Source organism: Rhododendron vialii, chromosome 12a (genome assembly GCF_030253575.1).
Source record: "Rhododendron vialii isolate Sample 1 chromosome 12a, ASM3025357v1".
NCBI classification, from domain to species: Eukaryota; Viridiplantae; Streptophyta; class Magnoliopsida; order Ericales; family Ericaceae; genus Rhododendron; species Rhododendron vialii.
The window spans coordinates 24,867,276-24,892,262 of NC_080568.1; the positions used below are offsets into that span (position 1 = coordinate 24,867,276).

Here is a 24,987-nt window from a genome sequence, read left to right on the forward strand (position 1 = left end):
TCTCAATCTCCTTTTTAGAGTCTAGTATTCTATTTTGAGTTGTCCCTTAATAACTGTCCATTTTGTAAAATTGGTGAATAAAAATTAGTGCATTTTTCATTTTGTTCCTAAAAGTAAGTTTCATTTGAAAAATTAGTGAATAAAAAAAGTGTAATGATGATGTCTTTATAGAGGGTAAGCAGAGAAAGTGTAGGTAAAAGTTGATGTAAAATGTGCAATGATACGTTTCCTTAATAAGTCGGAGTTACGAAGCTGTACATTTAAAAAGAAACAGAGAGAGTAATAAATTGCATGCAAGAAAATTCATTTGTTCTTAAAATTTTCTTTTGCAGCGCGACTCCACTTTCTAATCTTCACTTTCTAGGGAAACTTTTTGGAAAACTTTTAGGACACATTACATTAGTACTATATATAAACCAAAGGTAAATCATACATTGATAACCACGTTATAGTGATACATCTGTCTTCCAATTTATATTTGCATAATGATTCTAACCCATTCAAAAACTTTAGAACAAATGTTTCCCTGCCTAATGTCATAAATTCTATTGCTATTTGGCATCACCGCGTCGTTGGAAACTCGCAGTGAGTATCAATAGCGAGTTCTTAGTTTATATATATAATTTCATCTCTTACTTGGTGGCCTCGCTCGTCGAGTGAATCCTAGTTCCGTCCCTGGCCAATCCTATTTCCGGTCCCTGACCAATGATGACAAAGAGAATCAAGAGATGTATTCTAACAGTTACACATGCAAGGGAGCCCCATGTTTCGGCCATTCTTTTGACCCAATATATTTTATGAGCTTTATCTTCAAAGGAATGGAAGAGGCATTTAATTGATCCAGTGGCAATCCTCACTTTTTCCTTAAAGTTGCCTAAACATTAGGTACGATTCTTGAGTGGTTGGGCCATGCCGGAGGGACCATGAAGCCAGTCCATTTACCTGTTTATCCCTACATCTACCATTGAAAGTTTTCATCACAAGGTCAAAATGAGTCATCTTGTACATACCATTTTCTACAGAGAGAGAGAGAGAGAGAGAGAGAGAGAGAGAGAGAGAGAGAGAGCATCACTTTATTTTGTACAGGGTTCCCTCCCTCTTTAACCCAAAGCTTTTGCTTTGGTCATAATAATGACACTTGTCGACCACCACCATGCCCATGGCTGACCAGCTTAAATTCACAAGATTTCTCAGACCCCTCTCCTCCCCCACAACACAGCCCCAATCAGAGATCTCAGAGAACTTCAAAGTGGGAAGAAAGAAAACAAAAAACAGAGAGGAAAAGCAAAGTTTCTATCCCATGGCCATGGCCATGCATCTTTACATGATTTTCATGTCTGTAAGTTCCATTTTGCTTATCTTCCTCTTCTTATAACTTGAACTTCCAATGTAATTTTTCAGTCTCAGAATTGTCCCAAATTTCTATCATTTTGTCTTGAGCTGTTATTTTTCTGATCCTGATATTAGATTGATCTCAATTCTCAGGTAAGTGCATAAGTAGACAAGAGTAAAATTTCTGCACACACAAAACCATCTCGCATTCTCCACTTCAACCAAGAATGTAATAAGTCACATTACATGAAAACGTTTGAACAAAAAACCCAGAAAAAACTTATTCTATACCTCTGCACACCTAAAAAAAAAAAATCAAAAAATAGGAGTTCAATCAACTTATTGATCCTCCTTTCCACACCCCTATCCTCAAGGGGCTTATATAGGCGACGTGCCGTTGTGTAATTACAATCTCAAATAGTAGGACACACTGTAGGTTCTGTACAGAAAGAAACCCAAAACCAAAAACTATTGTGGGAAGAGGAACACCCTTATCCAAAATCCCAACATTGAAGAATAAAATGGGATGACACACTCTGAAAGGGCTAGTAACTAATGTGAATATCAGGGATGGTAGTTCTAATAAGAACGCAGAACATACCATTAGATCTGTGATGTAGTGCCAGAATGAATGTGCCGTAGCATTCAAAACTGGAACGCAGATCTTGATCTGTGACACAATACCAGAATGAATGCACCGTAGCATTCGAGACTGAAGCAGATCTTTAAAGGCCTCTTTGGAGAGGGGAAAAACAAAACTCAGGTTGAATCACTGCGATCCATAGGAAATGGAACTGAGAAAGAGAAGGAATAAGGATGGCTGAAAACTTTTGTAAGTGGTTACAATCAGTAAGATTGATTATAGACTCTGGAGGAGAGCCCTTCTGCAGGGTGGAGGTTGTGAAGCATTGTTGGTTGGATTACAGGATGGTGACTCCATTCGAAGTGCTTTCAGAAGGAATTGCCTCTCCTGGACAATACATCAAAATATATGTTGTCATTTAACACAAACTGACATGATGAAGGTATGCAGAGTTTACAACAAATATGAAATATCATAATCCACAGGTAAACAAGGATTTTGACTGTTAACAAGGTGTGAATAAAAAGTGGTGGGGGGGTAGGGTTGGAAAGAGCAAAGGAAAGGAGTATTGAATACTATCCGACTTAATCTTTTAGCTGCAACTTACTCAGAACATGGGGCAAGCATGCAGACCAGTGCTTGAAATAATTGACCATCTTTAATTTATGAGATCTTTTACTTCTTTAATATGATTTTGTTAAACTTAAGAACGCTTATTTGAGTCACTCGATTGCAAAAAAGTAAGATAACCAATTATGTTGAGACAATGGCTGAAACAGGAAGCAAACAATCACAATGCCATAAACCTACTCAACTTACTATACTGTTGTGTAATGTAATATGGATGTAAAATAATCCAACTCAACATCAAGCAATGAATGAATAGGGCACTCAAGGTCATACTGATACACTAGATTTGGAGGTGATGATTAAGACAAATCAAGCTAACAATGTCCAACTCACTATAACATGTGTTATTTGCTATGTTGTCCAACAAGAAGAACCAAGTCACAACAATCGTTTGTCAATGTATGGGACACAACACGTGACGTGTCCACCATATTTTAAAATTTCGGTTGGTTGGACATCTTGGGGACCCAACAGGGTGAGTTTTATTAATTTTAAAAGCTTTTGTACAGTAAATATTTATAACTTCAACTGTATTGGGCCAAAGGTGTAGTATAAACCATGTGTATGTGTACAAGCATACACCAGCGGTTGACAATACAAACGACAGGAGACCAAACTTGAATATTTAGCGGTTATAATGTAGGGTTGCATAACTAAAAATATTGTTTCCAACATTTGTTGCGTCTCCGACCGTATATGTGCTGTACATTCCAGGTCTCAACAAACAACTACTTGGAATTGACTACATGGATACCTATCCTGCAGCTGACTCTATCGAAAAGGGCAATTCATCACCAGTTAAGTCGCCTCTGCAAAGTGGGAAGATGAAGAATTTTTTGAGAAGAATGTTACTCTTATTTTACTACTGACTAAGCTTTATCAGTGATACTTTCTTCACTAATAATGTTTGCTAATCTCTGCAGACCTGTGAAAAGTCGTGAGTTAGGTGAGATTACACTTAGAACACTGCCTTATTAGATGACTTCATGCTACAAACAAAGGACTTTCTTATACTGATGCTTTTCACAAAGTTTAGTTTCTCTTTTGCCAATTGATTACTTTTATGCAGTGAAGTTCTGATAGATAGGTCATATGCATCTCCACTTCTTTTTTTCATTTGGTCAAAGGTGCATTTAGTACCCATTTCTGTGGGAAAGCAGGACCTTTTTGTATGGGTTGCTAGTTAATAGAAGATTATTCTAGACCAAAGGATTAGGCCATGCAAGTTTTCAGACTGAGCGGTCGTTTAAACTATACAACTTGTAAAGTTGATCCCGGAACTTAGCATATGTTGGGGTCACATAGGGGTCTGCATGAACTCAGATAGCGGGCTGCATCTTATGCCAATGTCGGTTGCTTCTCTGTAATCATGTTAAGTGCTAATTATAAGTGCAATTGAGACAAGGGGCGGGACAACTGCTGTAAGCAGGTACAGGTACTTTCATGCCAACCCACAAGCAGGCTGAAGTCTTACCAATGGGAAGTGTATCAGCAAACAGAGTGTCCTAGTAGTATCACTATCAAAGGTTTGAAAACTCTATAAATGCTACTTCCGCCACTGGTGGTTTGACATCAAAAGCTATCTCGATATCTTTCAGTGTCATCATTTTTGTTTGTGCCCTGGTGACATGAAGCATACTGCTTCTGCTACTGCAGACTTAATAATAAACAAATACTTAACAGAAAGAAAAAAACAGATTATGATAGGACACAACTTACACTTTCTGAAAATTTTGGGCTGGGAACTGCTGTGGATAGGGATCTGAATATTGGTGTTACTTGGAGAGGAGAACCAAACTCTGTATTTGAGAAGGCAGCGATCATTCCATCATGATCATTTACATCATCACATGATGGCAACATATCTGCAGCAATTTGAGAACAAATCTGAAAACACTGCTGCAGTATTCTACCAAATACATGATAACAGAAATAAACTACTGTATGCCAGTGCTCACTAAATAAAAAGATACTAGTACCTTGAGCACAGGTCGCCCCAGAGAGAACCATTTCACAAACACCAATGCTATTTTGGTCTCCTATAGGAGTTGATTGCGACTCTAACAAAGTGTCCTGATTTTGTGCACATAGCTTGCCCTGACTGTGTCGCATTTTATCACCTGCTGTCTGGGCGATAAGGGTTGATCCTGTACTGAAGTCAGAGCTTCCTTGGGACTCCTCAAATAGATCCGGTTGTCTATAGTAACACACAAACATATTGTTTATATTACGAACAAAAAATGCTTCAAGCTGATCATTGGTGAGCTTCTCTTTCTTACCTCCAAGATGGCTGATTGCAATGACTACCACTTTTTAAGTCCTCTACCAAGTCTTTAAAATTCTCAAATTGAAAATCCATATCAGATAATTTGATACCGAGCATATCGCTCCCTTTGTTTTGATTGAGGAATTCTTGAAGAACCTGAATGCCACATATTTGGTGTATATTAGACTACATCTATGGTTTAGAACTTTAGCAATTAACATAGTCTATCAAAACCCTGGCAATACAACCCTACTTTTGACATATTTCTGATAGGAATCCACACAATAAGTACAATCCTTGAATGGTTCTATGACTATCAAAAATTAAACCAAACTGTTGCTAGATAATGGTTTCCATCAGTGTAAGTGTGCAACCAATAAGAATTAAGAAGTAGTTGATTGAAAGAAATGAATTGGCTTTGTTGCTCAATACCGTTGAAGCATTAAACTGACAGTGAATATCTGTCCAGTGTGCCTAGAGACTCGAGAAGTTTCCTTGCAATGGACGATCCAACGAATAGAACTACCAAAATGACAAGAAACCCGACCCCTACTTTTCCTCACCTTCCATGCATTTTCAAGACTCTGGTCTGTGTTCTCCATATTAACCTTGACTGCTAAAGAGCTGAGCAGTTCTGCTTGCTGCATCAATGCAAGTATCCTTGGATCATCCTTTTTGAGAAATGTCCCTTGAATCTTGTCATTAGTTACTGTACCTTGAAAAGAAAGGAAGATCCACATTGTCACATCTATTTAATCAAGGATGAGGAATAATTATCAAAGTCTAGCGTTTCTAAAAATACCAACTCCGAGAACTTTTGTTGCCTGTTCAATAAAATAACAGATGCAGTGATATGTACATGTTGCACAATGAACCATCTACTTTGACAAAATACTGAGTTCATTTTCCAAAAAGGTTTAGTGACTCACCATCAGTGGGGTTCTCCTTGGAGTTGCTGACATGATGCTGACTTGGCATGTTTCCTACATTGTGGAAGTTTTGCACCAGTACTGTGAATGGAGGTCTTAGCTGCTGATTTGTTGTTATTCCACATTCTCCAGTTAATGTTTCTCCATTGTTGCACTTCTCTGTCAGATCAGAGAGATGGGTCCTCCTAAATCACAACAATAGAGTTATTTTTGTAACATATTTTTGCATATTCTCTTGTAATTTGGGCATGCAACGCTATTGTACCTCATCTTCTTCAAAGATATTGCAGTATCTGATATTCCAGCTGGGTTGAACCCATCTTCTAAGATGACCCTTTTGTTATTCGAATTGATGTACAAGGTGGTATTCTCTTTTGCTAAGGCTTCATGTTTTGCTCTCTTCTTGCAAAGGGTGGAAAATCTATTCTTCACAGCGTTATCAGTTCTGTAAGCAGAAACTAGTTTAGACTACCACCAACTTTTCCATTGTAAAGCGAGAAACAAGTACTTATTTCATTTACCTCCCTGAAACGACCTTTGCTATTTCAGTCCATCTGTTACCAAATATTTTTTGAGCCTGCAGTTGATCTTAAGATGTTAGATTCCCAAAAGACTATGGGGAGGATATCCTCATCTGATTGAAAAGATATACATATATACACACCGGTGTTATCTGTTCCTAGATCTGGAAAGATTTCTAAATTTGGTCTAATACAGTTCAAACTCAAACCTTGCTCATGCTGTGAAAGCAGGTTAATTGACTAACTAATGGTTGGACAAATATAGTTCTACAGAGTTCCAAACAAAACCTGATACTGGTGTTAGAAAAGCATACTAGTTTGGCAGCATTGATATACAGCAACTTTGAGTCTAATAAGTTTGCAATGAACTGTGGAAAAACACCAATTACCTCACATAAGAGCACGTCTTCCTCTGGAGACCATCCCCCCTTCTTGAAATCAGAATTCAAATACGTGTACCATCTGCAATGGTAGGTTTGCATCCACATCTAAGAAACAAAAATCAAAAAAGTAATTGGAAAGGACAAAGGAGAGCATAATTGGTATTCCATTAACCTTCTTCTGCATTGCCTAGTTGTTTTATCCTTGAAATTTGAGGCAATGATTGCCCAACTGCACATATAAACACAATAAAAAAGCAATCACTCTCATAAACCAAGCTAGATTGATTCACATTTTCACTCCACCCATACAAAAATACTCCTAGAAGATAAATAACACGACAATTGTCAAATCATCCAACTCAAACCCAATTGACAATGATTGGAGAGGCCGTCCAGGCTCATATACTAGTTTTGGAGGTTATAATAAACCAACTTGAGACGAGCTCCAACACTCTCCCCGCACATGCGACCCTGAGGAGCACGTGGAGAGCGGGAGAGTTAACCAAAGGATCATAACATACACAACAAAACAAGGTGCCCTGAATGAACAAACAACGGGCAATCCATCAAAAGATTATTGTTCAAAAGCCTCCGAAAACCGCTCTGATACCATATGCCACCATATTACATAATACACTGGGAGGAACAAGTAGGATGCTAAAACCAAAAAACAAAAGGAAAAGGAAAAAAAAAGCTCTACTTTTCAGTTCCATGGATTTGAATTTGCTCGCGAAGTATATCATCCTCCTGCAAATCAAAAACTCCAAATCAGACATTTATCAGAATCAGTCAATGAGAACACACACACACAAAACAGAGGACCAAAAGAAGAAGAAGAAGAAGAGACCTCTTGAGACCAGGAAACGATGTGTCTCTCCTTTTTCATATTCTCCATTGCTGCTGCTTTGGTCTTTCTTCAACCAAGCTCCTCCTCATGCTAAAGTTAGAGAGTCTTTATACTAAGAGAAAAAGAACGCAACGCAAAAAGAGCTCGTTTTCCCTCTCCTTTTTTTCCCCTTTTACGGTGTTGCTTCAAAACGGAAATACCCAAAGGCTATGAGGAGGCCTTCTTTTAGGGCACCGAAATTGCCTCGGATTCGATCCTTTTTCCACTCGCCTTTGGGTCTAAACTTACACAGAATCTAAACAAAAACAGTTTACACACTAATTGTCATCAACCCTATTTATGATCCGATTGGAACAGTGATGTTTCAAAGTTTTTTTCCTCGAAAATCGAGAAAAAGGTAGAGGGTATGGGCATATACGCTTGTGTAAGTAATAAGTAGGAGCATACGAAATCCGATAGTAGACGTAGAGATCTAATAAGAGATTGAGATAACTACTACTAAAAGTGAGGAGGGGGGCTGGGATTGGAGGAGAGAGAAACGACCCACGCCGAGTGTGGAGGAAGAAGAGAGATGATGGATAGGGCGATCGGTTTGATTTTGATTATTTCATTCCATTTTTCTACTACTCTCTCTCTCTCTCTCTCTCTGAAAAAGGCTGGCTTTATTACTACAAGTAAAATACTCTCTCTCTCTGAACAGTCCAAAATATTGATGGAATATAAAGCAACGGATCCTTTGCTTTTGAGCGCGGGGTGTGAAGGGGAGTTTGAAAAATAACGCTGAAATCCACGAGAGTATAATGAATGAACCCACTTCACCACCAACACAGTGCTGCGCATTTTCTATTACTCAACTCTCGTGCGTGCGTGTGTACGTATTTGGAGATGGTTTTTTTTTTTTTTAACGGCTCATGTGTTTGGGCCGATTTTCGCGCACCTCGATTAATTCTCTGTGGATAATCTCATCATCTACTTGCAGAGAGGCTTAAACGGTGGAGAGATCTGAGAATATTAGAATTGAATTGAACGTGTGTCAGAAATGACGATCGAAGAAACTGAGCAATGAGAATTACAGTAGAAGGCAGCAGGTTTAGTTTGGAAAATAACTTACGGAAGATTTAAGGGTAAGTCATTTTCATTCAATTGATGAAAAATATTCTAATTTTTTACACAACCAAATACCGAAAAATAAGTAAAACATTTTACCGAAAAATATTTTATGCCCAAACAAACGGAGCCGTCGTCCAAATTTTTTAGTAAAAACGCCCCTAAATAAGTTTCAAGCCATTATCACTAGGCCCCTTGGGGTTGTTTCTTGAAATAGTACTGCCTCCCTGTTTTTTCTCGATGTCAAGCTTATGCGCACCCACAACTTATTTTGGGGACCAGTTTCATTGTTTACAGGCGATGTCTCAATTAAAATCAAAACAAAACTCAGTACAAACTGCCCCAAAGGAGATTTCAGTAGCACCTAAGAGATATCAAACCCGAAACCTTAGGAGGGGAAAAACTCTCAAGTCCCGGGCCTTAGACAGCCACGCCTCCCTGTTTTGTTTTTCAAAAAACAGTACATAACGTTCTTCGTGACTCAACCTCCACATCAATTAACTAAGTAAAAAGGTATTGATGAATTGTTTCATGAGTGAGTTTCCCTGTTGTTCACACGCTCCAGTGTGTGACTTTTTAAATTCGTGGCGTGAATGGATGGATGAAAATGAAGTGCGTTTTAGTTTTGCGTTTCAAATTTGGTGATATGGTCTTTGTTGTTTCGTTTTAATTTTTCTTATGAAGCACACAAACGTCCCACGATTCTATTTAACATTGTTAATCGTTTATTTTATAGGTCTCGATACAAGTATCCTTCATGCATAAAATTTGGTCAATCGTACATCAGTATCCGTCCATACGAAGCATTTATGTCAATAGAGCAATGCACGGGTAGACTCTGGCCATTCTTTCTTCCCCATTTTATTTTATTTTTTTGCAGAAAAATATAATTCGGCAAAAAAAAAAAATTGGTTTTCAATCAACTTGACTTTTAATAACTTAGACGATAAAAACATATTGAGACTTATAAAATGAACGGTTCTACTCGTTAAATGAAAACTTGGTAGGTTTCATTTCCCGCCACATGAGGAATCACACAAATGTTTGTCACACGAGAGGGGCTCAACTCGATTCCCGACATTCCTATTCTTTTCGGAAACAAAAATGCAAATGATCAAAACTACCGCGGAAGCAGAATTTCTGTTTTCATGGTAGAAATATCAATTAATGCTTGAAATTTCCCCTGATTTTTTTGACCTTTTGGGGTCGGTGGTAACATAATTCAACTGAATGATCGATGACAGCAAGGGATTGACTACAAATTCTCCCGATTATTGAGTGATTTAAGTAGGTGATGGGTACTGATGGTGAAACCATTGAATTTCTTGTCAATTATGGTTTGGCGATTGGTTGGGTTATAATATTTTTATTTGATTTGAATGTGAATTGACTTGATTTAGAGTCGTGTCTTTTTAGTGACACCTGTTCACCTTGGATGAACGCATCCTTTATGAACAAGTGGGTCATTTCCCTTGGGAACAGTCACCAGTTGGTTTATAAATAGAATGTTGCTCGTCATTCGCGATAGATTTGTAGAGGTGTTTATGTTCTTATTTTCATAGATTCAAAGTCAATTCATTTTGAGATAATACAAAACACGAATCTGTCTTTAAGTACAGAGTGTCACACACTAACACTCGCCTTGATCTCACCAATTTGTTTCCATAAGCTAGCATATGTTTCCAACAAGATGCAGCTCACTGTAGAACGATGCAGTGCACCGCCATAGCCATCCAAAAGTGTTTTTAATTGTCCGGATTAAAAACGAACTCTTTCATGGAAAAGTTTACTCTTCTCTGGAAGAGTTTGTTTTTAATCTAGACCATTAATTGTCAAGATAGACGGTCCTTGTGTCGAAATCCAAGGTCTCGACGCTATCTACAACTTTCATGGAGAATTTTGTATATTGTATAGTCGCTCATTGTTTATCAAATTAAGTCATGAATTTGGACTAGTTTTGGCGAAGATACACCTAATTATGCCTTTCAAACCATAATTTCATATCTATCTATACGTTCTTGAAAAACATTTTCATACGTTTTGCCAACAATATGGAGGCTAACAAATTTTCATCCGACGTTAATATTTTACATTCAACATAATGTAAGGGCCTCACAAATCGAGCTCGCTTTTAGGCCATCAAGAATTCAGAACAGACCGTGATTATTGATATGACAATAAGAAAAAATAGCTAGGATACACTTTAACACGGACCCAAGACAAGACAAGACAAGTAATCTCAGTGCAAAATGGTCTTGGGATAATGATTCCCTAATCCATTGTAGTAACGAAACAAACAAACTCAAATAGTACTTAATTCCTAAATTAATCATTCATCTTATCTAACCCTACATGATTAATATTTGTGCCTCAAAAGGCCACTGCTTAATGCAGTTGGTCAGTCATTGCCTCTCCTTTGTGGAAGGTCTTGGGTTCGTGCCCCACAGAGGGCAGGCCCTTTAGGGGACCAGGGCTATGGATAGCTTCTGGTTTCTCCGTGCTAACTCTAACGCCCCCGCTGATGTATATCGCCGTGGCAAAAAAAAAAAAAAAAGGCCTGGGTGTCATTGTCAATGATCAGTTAAACCCATGACCCGTTAACAGGTCTTAATCCAATTTGAGTAGTTCGAAATTTGTCATCAATGGATGGGTTAGAATGATGAAGTTGTTTTCAATAAACTCTTACTAATACCACAAACTACGATCTACCTTCGGACTACATTACGATCACAACAATTTATTCGCTAACTGCCACACTAAAAATTACAATTGCCGATACAGAATTACTAACGATGCACCAAATTTTAATCTGCCGCACCAAAAAATACTAACGCCACACCAAATTTAATTGATGACACACCATCTTTTGTCGTATATGCATACATACACATACATAGTTGATATGCAATTAGAAGTGGAGTAATGGGTGTGTTGAATTTCAGTCTAAATAAATAGGTTGAGTTGAATATGAGTACGAAATATGAATAACCCAACCCCTCGATAACACACGTCCAAACCTACCCGTTGCACCCCTTACCAGCCGGCGAAAACTTGACTCTTTTTTTTCCTCTGACTGATCAAATTTGTCTGGCCTCCAACGAATAAAAAGTCCTCTGGGATGTGCTTTCACATTAGTATAGTTGACATTTTGTTTTTATTTTTTTCCGAAAGATAGGCAGCCAGCCGCTATGTTGGATACCAAATTAGCATAAGAATCAATTTGCCGTGTACAATCTTCCAAAAGAACTCATGAAGAAGTAGCCCTCCATTGCGCTATTAACAATATACTCTTAGCAAATTTCCTCTATCATGAATTGACCAACACCTAATTGTGAAGGAGTATTTTACTTCAGGTACTGTTGAGTGTGCATGTCAAAAGGGATTCTCTCTCTCTCTCTCTCTCTCTCTCTCTCTCTCTCTCAATCAAAAGGGGATGATATATATCTTGTCCATGCATCTTTTTGTAAGGGGAGCTGCTGTGAGCAAACACAGAAGCGTGCAGCTGTGTCCCATCTCACCGTCCGTCTCAGCAATCAATAGTTCGGATTTAAAAAAAAACTCTTCCAGGATTAACTCTTCCCTGAAAGAGTTCTCTTAAATCCGGACCGTCCCAAAGCACCTTTGGGTGGTAAGATTGTGCGCTGCTTTGTTTGCTCACGGCAGCCGCCCGCTTCCCATCTTTTCATACGGCCAGATGGGTGGAGCCATGCCATGGTGCGAATGAGAAATACTCCCATTGGAATTGTGCAAATGGCCCCGTCCTATTTGTCTCTTTTCTTGACAGCGAAGTCTCCCGCCAAAAGAGATTCATTGATTCAAGCAAGGAAGTTTTAAAAAACAAAGAAATATATATATATACATATAGACAAGTAGCTAGTCCCTTCCATACACGTCAATCAATTAATGATGAAGATGAATATACAATGCAGGGGCAGGGGATGTGGGCATACAAACAAATATGCTTTTGGAACAGGGGAATCAAAAAATGTTGATGCAAAAGGGTGGAAGAAGATAGAGAGGACTGAGAGGGGGGGAAAGACTAAAGAGTGAAGAAGGGTCGGTGGTATTTGTCCCACAAAAATTAAAGTTTTTCCTGGCCCCTAACAAAAGGATTCAGCTAGGGAACCCCCAAATGGAGTACTAAAAGAAATCAAAAGCTAGCACCAACACATAAGACCACCACCAAACAGCCTTTGTCACTCAAATGTGCCATATATGTATGGCTCATCAGTCAGTCCACCATCACTGCGCCGTGCAACTGTTTCATGATCACTAGAATTGTCATATCACACTGTAAAGTAGATATATGCACGTACTAATGTTTAATGTTATGATCTTTTATGCATAAGTTATGAACTCAAAGCGATTCAAGAGGCGCATACGGTACGCACATTCAAACATGGGGGTTTATAGAATTCCTAAATACATAATTAACTACAGTTTATATTATAATAATAGACGCACGGTAGGGCCTACAACGGCGGTGGTGCTTCCACCCACCGTTTCCCCTGCCGGTGGAAAGAATTTAATCTCTATATCTAGAGTACAATACTCTCGATCGAAAGGCTCCATACCATAAGAAAGCAGCCATCAAAGAGCCAAACACATCCACCCCATATAAAAACAAAGACTCGACCTTATTGAGAGAACCCTATGCAAAATTGCTTTCCTATATTTTCTCCTTCACTTTTCAAAGTTGAAAAAAATGACCTACACAGAGCCACTTCTAACCCTACACGAGCTCTCATTTTCAAAAGGGAAAAATTCCTCTCTCCACTTCCCTCCTTCCTTTCATTATGCCTTAATTTTGTCATCTTCCAGTCTCTGTCTCTGATTGAACAAATTAATACGTAAGCCATTTAGCCCTTGAATCCTGGGTCGTCCCTCTTGTCCGGGCTCGAAAAAAGTATATTATATACTAATCTCTCTTTTAGTATGTGATTTGGTTATATATTCATTCTTCATTATTCAAAGGAAATGAGAAAAGTGATCAGTATATATTCAAACCATTCCAATTCTTGGAGCCCAATGTAGTGATGATGAGGTTGAATGTGATCATGGCATTCCTAGTTTAAGTACCAGGAGCTGATGAACAATTGAGCATTCTGATGGCATCTCTCTGTTCTCTAGGTGTCCGTCTTGGGTACATAATGAATAATCACTTTTCGCTCATGAGTTTACTACTATTTCACAGATGGGTAAAACTTGGAGAGAGAGAGAGAGAGAGAGAGAGAGAGAGAGAGAGAGAGAGTAGAAACACAATACAGAAACAGAATAATATAAGACCCTGTGCAACCAACAAATAGTCAAAAAAAAATTATTGGAAAATGTAAAAAAGCTTCTTTGTGCTCTCTTCCTTTTTCTCACTAAGGTTTGTGACAAACAGTATTGCGGGTAATTTACGCTCACTTTGGACGACAGTAATTTTAATGGAGAATGGGAATGTGATTCCATTTTTTCATGATTCTTGCATTTGGAACCGACTAGAATGGAAATGTATTCAACCAGAAATCACATGATCAAATTAAGTAAGAATCTGATCCCTACCATCCCTCAAGGAAATCCTAGATTCCTCGCTCAATCCATTATAAAACCAAAAAAAAAAAAGGGGAAATGTTTGACTCTGGAAAATTTTCAAATAGCTAACTAGTAGATAAACTGAATTAGTACAAACACCAGAATAGAATTACTTCGGGTATCGAATTACAAGAGTTACTCTCTCTGGGTATCGAATTACAAGGAATTTGTTTCCCAATAATCAAATTCATATTCCAACCGAATATCATGGGCATCCAAACATAGCCATTAGAGTACTAGAAATAAAACCAGATCAAGGAGTTAGTAAACCAGTAGGTCATCATAGAAATTAATAGCTATAAATACATCTGTAAGAGCATCTGCAATGGGAATAATCAAAATCGATAACCAAAATGTGTCACGTCAGCATTTGATTATCCATTTAGTTTATAATCAAACCTAACAAACTTGATCTCCACATTGGTTATTTTTGTATCCCTATAAAAAAAAACCCCTACAATACGCAATGCATCTATGTCCAATTGCAAACGAGTTCCAATCACGCACCCGACCACACCAAATTATTCGTCTCGATGAGACGATTCTAATGTGAGGTGTTTTTAATTTTTTTGTTTTAAATTTGGTTATTGGGTTTAGTTATTGAGTTTTGGTTATTGGTAAAAGTTGTTAAGTTTGGTTATTCAAAGGTCAAAATTTGATGAGTTGCTAAGAGGTTGCTAAGTTTGGTTATTACAATGTGAGCACTTTTTTGAGCAAACATTGCTAACTTTAGCAACCTTTTAGTTTTGATTATTACATTGTGGATGCTAATAAGCCTAATCACAGAGTGTTTAATTTATTTTCAGTTTCCACCATCCTTGTGCATAAAATTGAAGCCAGAAAAATGAAGGTATATATGATTAATCAATAGGGAAGAGGGGGTGAGTGGAGCTCAGTGGGGAGGACCAAGTTCCCAAAAGATTATAGCCAGCATTAGTGTGGGGCTTAGGGCGTAATCTCTCTTTTGATAAACTGCTCATTATGTCAAGTGACGCGGCCACCCCACGAATTCGAGAGTGCCAAGTGTCTCCGCGCCTTCCCTCGGGCACTTTTTGTTTTTTTTTTTAAGACAAAAAAGGGAAAACTAAGAAAACATGTGGGCCTTTTCTAGAGCTAACACTGTAAACATAAAGGTAATCAAATAATGATTTAGTACTTGGTATTCAATGAGCTTATCATAACCTTGGATTGATTTGGTCCAAGTTTGGCAGGTTTTAGGCGTTGGGGTCTAGATCGCTCTTCATCACTAATCATGTCTATTGAATGTTTTGTAATCAATAGCACATCTAAGAATCCTAATAGCTATGATAATCCTCAAAATGAAGGTTTTCATGGAGTAATTATTAATTTATTTAGGTTCATCATAAACCCAGGACTTTTGATTAGGAGATTTAAGAGTTTACTCCTTCCTAAGGTTAGCTTTGAAATCTAATCACCAAGGTTCTACAAAATCTTATGGGGTCAGTCCATACGGGCTTTTGCCCCGTCTTTAATCGAACTCTCTAGTTGATAGTGGGATGAGGAATTAATTGAGGTACGCGTAAACTCGCCCAAAAAAAATCATCTATATCATTATGATAGATAGTCTAGATGATTATACTCACTATCTATAAATTCCTTTTCTACCCTTGATACATTTAGATAATATAGAACTTCCTTTCTATTGCCACTGCCCATATTCTAAGAACAGAGGAGTATGCACTCATGCATAGGTTGAGGGCCGTAAACAAGCCGAGCCAAGCTTTGTTGAGCTCAAGCTTGGCTTGGCTCGTTTATTAAACGAGCTAAAAATTTGGGCGGCTCGTTAAGGCATTTACTAAACGAGCCTCTTTACTAGTGCCGAGCCTCCCTTAACGAGCCGAGCTTTTGTCGAACGGGGCTCCGCTCGTTTACTAAACGAGGTTGAGCCAAGCCAAGCCAAGCTTCCGAGCTGCTCAGTTCCTTTACAGGCCCAGGTCAACCTCATCTTCCCATAACCTTACTCGCACAACAAGTAAACCACGAGAGAGCAAAATACATTTTGGTTATGTTGTTTTGATGTCGCTAATGCAACACATTTTGCTGCTTTCCAGTTCTTTACTGTCTTTGTAGGGGTACAAAGTTCCCTTTGTGACTCCAAAATTCTATTTTCACCGCAATCTCATAAAAGGGTCCGACCATTGCTTATCTTTCTACTCTCTAGTCTTCGAAGCGCAAAAGGAGATCGGAAAAAAAAAATGGAACAAAAAGAAAAAGAGAAAGGAAAAATTAAAGCGCAAAAAAGTAGCCAATATGAATCCAGAAAGAACAAAAAGATTTGGCACAACTTAACCTCTAACAATTGATAAGAACAGTGCCTCTAATATCTGCCGTACCAATGCTACCATTCAACTCCAAAATTCAAACGTCTCGTGTGGGAGAAAATTTGATCTATTTTCAACGGACGCACAAGCTGGTCCGGACATCCGGTCATCAAAAACTGGCGAGAAATGGATGCTTGAAGCTACAACACACGTTTTTCAGAAAGGAAAACAAATTGTCTGGGACAACTTCGTTCAATCAAACTACCTTAACAAAGAGTACAAGGCAAATCCTGTGCAATTCTTATCCAATGAAACTCATAAGCAATTCATGTAATTTCTTATAATACTCCATAAAACATAACTTTCCAAAGGGTAAATCCCTCTTTTCTCCGTATAGGGCCCTTTTAAGCAGTCTAATTGGTGCTCCCATAGCTATTTCTTTTTTGCTCAATCAACGTAGAAAGAAAGACAATATGATAACAAAGTGGGCAGGAAAAGAGACTAATATTTTTACCCTACAAAATAAAGGATGATCATGTAGAACAAAGAAATTAACAAGGCAAAACAACGGGTACAAGTCACTTTCTGCGTTTTCTTTTTCTCTTTTCCCTTCTCCCAGCCTTCTTTCTTTCACGCGGCTTAATTTTATCACATCCTAATTTGACCTTGTTTCTCTGCTGGCCACATGATAAATTGAAAAAAAGTACGAATATTTTAGGTGTTTTTGTGCGATATTAGTACGTCTCAAAACTTGGTTCTATCGATTTTCTGGACTACTATTATTCAGATATTTTGGGTGGGAAACCAGAGGACAATCTTAAGAATTATGAAGCAAAAGATTGGGTTTATCTTCGCTTAGTTTCAGCTCATTCTGATATCGGTAAGCCCTTGATCGACTCATTCATTTTATCCTGTCATCATCAAGGATGAATACCGAACAAGCCCGTATATATAGGAGTTACTTAGGTATTTAACCCCACCATCAGACCTGACTCCGCACCTGTTTGTAGTGGATCTTTTTGTTGTAAGATTAAGGGGGTTGAAACTTCAAAGTTGGCAAAGTCAAGAGTGCGAGCCAACACATACAAAAGAAAAAAAAAAATCAAAAAACACATAGCTAGGCCATGCTAGAATACTTAGGTTTCCTTTTGTTTCTACTAGTACTTTGTTTTACCTAAAGTAAAAGGAAAACATTTGAAAATATACTTAATCCCAAATAAAGGGGGAGGAGAAAAGGGGGAATCAAAACAAAAGACCCCACGTGTGGAATGAAGTACTGGAGGAGGAGCTTAAGGAATTATTCTCTTCTTTATCCATTTTTAACTTTATCTTAGTGTAGGGTTATTCTGCTTGGGATTCCTACATCTGGGTGGGGCAGCCCCTGAGAGCAACCTTTTCTGGAGGGGATGTGTGGGATCTCAACTGCACTCACTTTCTCTTCCCAATCTTATATGCATCTTTTTCTGCAAACCACGCTCTTGTTAAAGAGAAAGGTTTTGGGAATCCTATGCCTCCCCTCTCCCTTCATAATCCTATCTCTCCTTTTTTCCGACTCTAAGACAGCTTATGCGCACCTCGACTAGCTCCCTCTCCGGTCCAATCAAAGGAAAGGCCATCTACGCCGAGATTGGAGATTTCTTAAGAAATTCTTTTTCTCCAGTTTGACCCCAAGAATAAAACTCCGGTTGTGTGGGGAGCAAATTCACCGACCAACCAGTCTAACCCTTAGGGCTATGTTACCATCACTTGGCTCTTAGTGTTGTATACCTTTCGAGGTAACCAGATTCCTATAAATATTATAACAACAGTATATTTGTCCCTCTCTTTTCAGTTCTAAACTTCTGATAAACTTAATTTCGTCACGCATAAGAGATACTGAGAGTAGCCTCATTTTCATGATGGCAAAGCACAATTTTCCTCAACTCCAGATATTTTTTTATGTGTATCGAGACTCTTATGATGTGCAAGTATATCACAGATAAGAGAGCAAAAGACCATACAATGCAAATGCTTCACACAGCAGACAAGTAGATATTACACTGTTGTGTAACTTAGGTATGTTATTGTTAGTACATTGGACAGGCCATTCGTGTTTTCAAATGACTAGTCCGGTCCGGCTTCAATTTCATAATCAAGGACTCCGGAGCACTTTTACAACCAGTTACGATACAAACGTCTCGAATTGATCCTGTTTAATCCAAGGTTTGTATTGTTTGGTATTTGCTGCTTTCACCTATCCACGATGGACCAACAACCTATTTGAGGATGGGATGCATATAAACCACATAAGTAACACAGAGCCCTTGACAAAAATGAGTATGTTGCATCATACATGTGGTTGATACTTGATGCTTGTCTTGAAAAGGAAAGTTTGTTACATAATAGAGCCTGGAAGGGGTAAAGTTACTGAGACCAACATACTATTTCTTTCTAAAAATGGGTCTCTCTCTCTTTAACATCTTTTAATAAAGATGTACTCCAATGCAGGACACGTCTAACTGTACCAACCTGCTCTGCCACAAGTTGGTCATTTTTCTTTTCTTTTTTTATAACTAGATGTCTGGACCAGATTACGCCGCCGGTCCTAAAGTTAACGACCGGACAAACCAACCGGTTGCAGCAATGTTTGGAATGTTTGGCACAGAGGATTCGAACTTGCTCTACACCTCTACCACAAACTTGACTAGACACCACCTCAAATCCCAAAAGAATATTGTACTTGTGCTTTTTCAGGGAGGTAACCCAACCAAAAAAATTTCTCTATATAACAGAAAACGAAAAGAAATACTGAGCAGTGGTCAAAAATCAAAGTGAATCAGTAAGCCCCAGCCCTACCTCTTTTAAGATTTTTTGTTGGCCCATTTTTCTCCTTTCATCTAATTTTTCACTGGCAGAATATGTAGGGATGACAACAACTCATCAACTTGGAACAGAATCCATGTGATAATAACAGATAGCTTTAGGCCGATCCAAAAAAAAAAACAAAAACAGATGGCTTTAGACTTCAATACTTAATTTACTTTTTAAACACAAAATATGAAATTAGGCTGAGGGGAAGGACCCGGGATGCCACCACTCTAGGATTTTGAATTGGGAGGGGTTAGAAAATAATTATAAACAATTAAGCAAGAAAAATGTAATGTAATAGCTAACAACATGCAGTAATATCACTTGGAACCATATTAATTTTTATATTGTGAGCACAACGAAAACCATTAGAAGGATCTCTTAATAAATGAGCAGAAGCCTTATTTGTCATAGACTAAGAAGCAAGGATACGGATACAGACACAGGACACCACAATTCTAAACAAATGGGGACACGGACACAACGGGAGACACGGCAAAAGTTATGTGAACATATCAAAGGCATGATGATAGTAGGGTCAGGGATATCCCTGCCCTCCGAACCGGACGTGAAGGTCTCCCCTCATCTGGCTCTCTGCAGGGTAATCTCCACTCACTGCTTCCCCTAATAGGTCAGACTGTCTAATGACATTACATTCCCCTCTCCAATTTCCATGGACCACGGCTCAAACTCAAGTGAGAGATACGCATTTGGAGCTCAAGCCTATGTGCTTTTCAGCTTTACTCTACAAACATAGAACTTAAGAACTTCAGTCACGTGACCGGTTTTCAATAACTACTTACTTTTACAGTGAATCAAATATGGTTAGGTCCTAAGCAGTTAAAATTACCATAGCTCAGATGTATATCACTGAAGTAGATAGGTAGTACTGATTGAGCTTTTTAATTTCCATTATTCTGTAGTTGATGACAGTTTAATGACATTACATTTCCCTCTCCAAGCTCCGTGGACCACTACTCAAACTTCAGTCACGTGACCGGTTTTCAATAACTACTTACTTTTACAGCGAATCAATATGGTTAGGTCCTAAGCAGTTAAAATTACCATAGCTCAGATGTATATCACTGAAGTAGATAGGTAGTTCTGATTGAGCTTTTTAATTTCCATATTCTGTAGTTGATGTCAGTCTAATGACATTACATTCCCCTCTCCAAGCTCCGTGGGCCACCACTCAAACTCAAGTGAGAGATACACCTTTGCAGCTCAAGCTAATGTGCTTTTCAGCTTTACTCTACCAACACGCCACTTAAGAACTTCACTCATGATATTTATGCAGGTAGTAATGATGGAGCCAGGGGTTGAACCCCGTGTGCCATTTGTTGGCATAGGGTCCATGGAATACGAAGAGTTATGAAGACAAAACCATGATGGTCAAGTAGTGATCATGCCTTGTTCATACTGCGCATATTTAAGCTTATATACCATCCAATGGTTAGACTAGGACTGTGTCTGCATATCCATACGTAGCAATGAAATTGAGTCAGATTGGCTGCTTATGCTCCAAGGTTCAGACATAATTAACTAAGATGTTCATACGAGTGTTCCTGCTTCACGTATCCGTGTCAGGCACAAACAAGTCCAGACACGCACTGGCGATGCCATACATTAGTTTATGGGGTCAAATGGTCAATTGATCCCTTCAACTTTTGAATTCAAACTACAAATATTATGTATATTTTGTAAATTCTGAATGAAATTTCTCATTTGACCCATTAATCTATGTACACAAGTATGTCATAATACGATATTTGGGTTAGTATATACTTTCTATGTACAAATGTATGGTACCAAAGTATTGTACACGTTAGAGACATGCTAGGGACATGCTATGATTCCCTCAAGACATGAGAGGGTATGGTAGGAACTCTGATGACATGTTACAGACACGTCAGAATGCAATTTTTAAAAGGTTTGGGTAGAGGGTCATCCATATGAATAGGTTGCCAATTCCTTAAGCTTTACAATTATGACCGAATCGTGTTAAAATTGCATTCAGACCTATTACACTCATTCAAATATACTTTTTCATGTACTTTAGAGATCATGAACAAAACAGAGTGATTCACGATTTTATTTGATCCACGATTCAGAAAAGGACCATTTCGATTATCGATTTGATTCGACAACCTTGCTCTATGCATAACACTAAATATTAGTTACAAACTCATGACACAATGTACCAAGTGCATGGCAAATTCATCGACCGGTAGATGATGGAGAGTAGTACAATTTTGCCAAAGCCTGGATATGTTACTCATTTAATGCTAAAATTGTCAAATAATAAGAAATAGAACCGCTGGCTAGTCACCGCCTACCTGATTGATCCCCGTCTAATTCCCGATTAATGTACAAAACACTTGCGCCAAAGGGAGAAAAAAAGAGTCAAGTTGCGAGACTTTCGACAGACCCAATTGTTAACTTTCATAAGCCGGGTCGTTTCCGTATCTTCTTCCATCTCCTTGGGATCTTTATTTCCAGTTACCTACTTTTTAGTGGACCTGATCAACCCCTTGACCCTAAAATCTAAGCGTTGGGTGGCCACCTTGTGCATAGGCCGACTTTTAGAACACTGATTGGCATTAGCCTATACTTCCTATGTACAAAAGTATCATAAATGCTAGGGACATGCTATGATACGCTGGAGACATGAGAGGATAGGTTAGGAACATGGGAGGACATGTTACAGGCACATTAGAATGCAAATTTTAAGGGGTTTGGGCAGAGGGTCGTCGATAGGAATAGGTTGCCTATTCCTTAAGCTTTACAATCATAACCAAATCATATAGTATTGCATTATGAAATTTAACACTCATTTCAAATATACTTTTGCATGTATTCTCAAATTCATGACAGAATCACAGCAATAACTCTTCGAAATGATTCACGATTCAGAAAAGGATCATTTTGATTCTCGATTTCATTCACGATTTGAAATCCTTGCACTATGCACAACATTAAAACTTAGTTACAAGCTCATGACACAACGTGCCAAGCCCATGGCAAATCCATGGACCGATGGGTGCTGGAGAGTAATACAATTTTGCCAAAGCCTATATCTAGTATTCTTCTCACACAGTCACCTCTCCTCTCAGTTAATATTGTTGGAAAATTTCCAGATTAGTGAATGGAAATTGGGGCACACGGAGGATCAACGAGGCAACTGAAGGGTCCCTCTTTTGGGTTCATTGTATCCGGACGAGTACTCTAATTTCCAGCAATTTTCAGCTAGTTATTGGCCTCATAATGCATGGTTTATGGCAAAATTGAATCACCAATTCATTCAACAGTTTTTTCTCTATTCAAAGCTATGTATTCAAGGCCCAGAATTGAATTTCAGGCTGTTACAAGAGTCACCTGAGGTATATATATTGTGCAATCCCGTATTGCATTCTTCACTAGTCGACGAAATATTCCAAGTCCATTCCGATATTGTTCTTGTATGAGAGAGAGGCAAACGTAGCATTCAGTTCGCCAAGGCGGCTTTCCGGTGGTGTTCTGATAGCCGTGGTCTAACCGTTCTATCCTGAGAGACAGACGCATGTCAACCTCCAACACCCAACAGTGAGGCGGTAATCTGTTTTAAGGAGACCGATTCAGGGTTTGGTTCGGTGTTACAATTATCTTTACATTTCGTTTTCTGTTCATGTAACTTGTAATCTGTAATTCATTTATATTGTTAATGGAATTGTACTCTAGAATTTCTGATCCTATCACAATTTTGGTAACAAATATTTCATCCGAAACCAAGCCTGTAAAACTAACATTGAAGTACTCCGCTAGTAAACAAGTGACTTAAGTACACATTTTTAACTAGTCTTCCTGTTATGGCTAAACAAACACATGGGTTAGAGCCGCAAGGGCCCAATTATCAAAGATATTGGAGGCACTATATTATGGTTAATCTCATAGTATCGCAATATTTTCAACCTCAAGTGTCAGCCACATTCCTTCCTAAGCAATATTTTTGAAACGAGGGATCAGCTTCAACATAATTTGCAGGTAAAAACTAGTCCAATTGCCATCTATATATTGGCACTCGCCTCTGTTATTAGTCATTCTTTGTTAGGACCACCTATTTTGTATTACAACAAAAGAAACATGTACCATTGGACCTACAGCTCGTTCAGATGGTGAGAAAGGGAGTGATAAGAAACGGGAGCCCTTCCTCACTAAATCTCATCATTTTTGGTGAGATTGGGTGAGAAACGGGAAGGGCCAATCAAAACATTTCTTTTTCGTACTTTTCTCTCCATTTCCTACCAAAATGTTCAATCCAAATGAGGGCTTTCACAAGAAAACATAACCCTTTCTTTTCTCATGAAACCCCTTCATGAAACCCCTCCATCCAAAGGGGCTGTTAGGCATGAACAACACAAGGTTTGGGAATTCCTACTGACAGAGACAATCCCACCTCTTAACAACCCAAAACCAAGCAAAACCCCAAAGCGCATAATTACACAAGAATTACCAAAATTCAACTGCTTCACCAAATTAGCAATAAATTGAAAAGCAATTTACATACCTCATTGAAAAAAAAGGAACCAAAATCATCAAACCCCTTTGGTCCCACTTTGTTTCAACACAGCAGGTATCTTGGCCAACTCAAGACAGTACTTGGCAATCTCCCTAAACTTGGGCACACTCCTCAAGTCCACCTTGGTCCCATCCTTCAAGGTAATGATAACGTCACCCCACTCCCCCACGAACCTCGGCACCACCTGCACGTCCTTGATCACGACGTACGAGAAATCGCTCCTTTCTTGCCCCGTCAAGCCCGAAATGACCGTCACCCTCACGTTAGTGAACCTGTACCTCAGAAAGAAGGCCCGGAACACCGCGGCCAGGGTGAGGGGGAGCCACAGGAGAGTGAAACCCAGGAGGAGGTTGGCCACCAGGTCGCCATAGTGGGCCCCGCCGTCGAAGTAGATGGTTTCTCCGGCGGGTTTGGGGGCGCCGGCGGCGGAGGTGGGTTTGGAAGTGGGTTTGGAGGAAACGTGGAGGTGAGTGATTGGTTTGCGGGTTTTGTTCCTTTCAGAGGGGAACTTGGTGGAGGGTAGTTTGGGAATGTTGGGGAGAGTATGTGAGGGGTGGTGGGTGGTGGGGGAGAGGAGGAGGGCGGAGGCGGAGGTGGAGACCATGGCCGTGGCTTATCCGTTGGGAGGATAAGAGAGAGCGTGTGTGTTGATGGATAGTATTGTGAATAATTTCTTTTTTGTTTTGATTAATATTTTTTTTTTTTTTTGTAGGAGAGAGCTTGCGTGGCAGTTCATTGGCCAATGGTTTTGTTAATTTGCAGTCCACCGCATGTTAGTATTATGGAAGAGAAATTACTATTATTTTGAGAAATAATTTTGCCACTCTTTTTTTTAATGTCACTTTCCTGTAAATATATTTTTGGTGCAAAAATATATTTGCAGGAGAGTGACATTAACAAAAAAAAGAGTGGCAAAATCAGCGGCCATTATTTTCTCAAAGATGTTAGGAAACAACATCAAACACAACCGCGCGCATACATATGGCACCAACACATACTACTGTGTGTGGGCTCCATATGTATATAAGTGAATGTTGTATTTGAATGATTATGTATGTAACACTTTTAAATCATTCTTTGCTCTTGGAGCAAGGACATGTGCCGCTACCAAATTTGCTATTACTTCAA

The 24,987-nt window shown here is 38.8% G+C and overlaps 2 protein-coding genes and 1 long non-coding RNA gene across 5 annotated transcripts; 1 reads left to right on the forward strand and 2 right to left on the reverse strand.

Annotated features, from left to right (window-relative positions):
- Positions 1 to 1,029: 1,029 nt before the first annotated feature.
- On the forward strand, positions 1,030 to 6,067 carry LOC131311163 (uncharacterized). Its single transcript, XR_009195421.1, has 2 exons — positions 1,030 to 1,339; positions 3,260 to 6,067. It is a non-coding gene; the product is annotated as an uncharacterized LOC131311163 (long non-coding RNA).
- On the reverse strand, positions 1,514 to 8,185 carry LOC131311161 (transcription factor MYB124-like). Of its 2 annotated transcripts, none has more exons than XM_058338505.1 (12): positions 7,492 to 8,185; positions 7,345 to 7,391; positions 6,817 to 6,873; positions 6,651 to 6,723; positions 6,262 to 6,317; positions 6,006 to 6,185; positions 5,741 to 5,925; positions 5,375 to 5,520; positions 4,825 to 4,967; positions 4,525 to 4,742; positions 4,265 to 4,410; positions 1,514 to 2,302 (listed from the first exon to the last, which is right to left on the reverse strand). In XM_058338505.1, the coding sequence occupies exons 1-12, from the start codon at positions 7,537 to 7,539 to the stop codon at positions 2,192 to 2,194; spliced, it is 1,410 nt and encodes a 469-aa protein (XP_058194488.1). In that variant the 5' UTR covers positions 7,540 to 8,185; the 3' UTR covers positions 1,514 to 2,191. The 2 variants fall into 2 exon arrangements, with proteins under 2 accessions (XP_058194488.1, XP_058194487.1); XM_058338504.1 differs by having other exon boundaries at positions 5,375 to 5,526.
- Positions 8,186 to 12,778: 4,593 nt separating this feature from the next.
- Positions 12,779 to 24,524, reverse strand: LOC131311478 (uncharacterized). 2 transcript variants are annotated; one of them, XM_058338966.1, is made up of 2 exons: positions 23,848 to 24,524; positions 12,779 to 12,856 (listed from the first exon to the last, which is right to left on the reverse strand). In XM_058338966.1, exon 1 carries the CDS (start codon positions 24,461 to 24,463, stop codon positions 23,876 to 23,878), a length of 588 nt encoding a protein of 195 aa, XP_058194949.1. In that variant the 5' UTR covers positions 24,464 to 24,524; the 3' UTR covers positions 12,779 to 12,856; positions 23,848 to 23,875. The 2 variants fall into 2 exon arrangements, with proteins under 2 accessions (XP_058194949.1, XP_058194948.1); XM_058338965.1 differs by lacking the exon at positions 12,779 to 12,856 and adding an exon at positions 18,731 to 19,414.
- Positions 24,525 to 24,987: the final 463 nt, after the last annotated feature.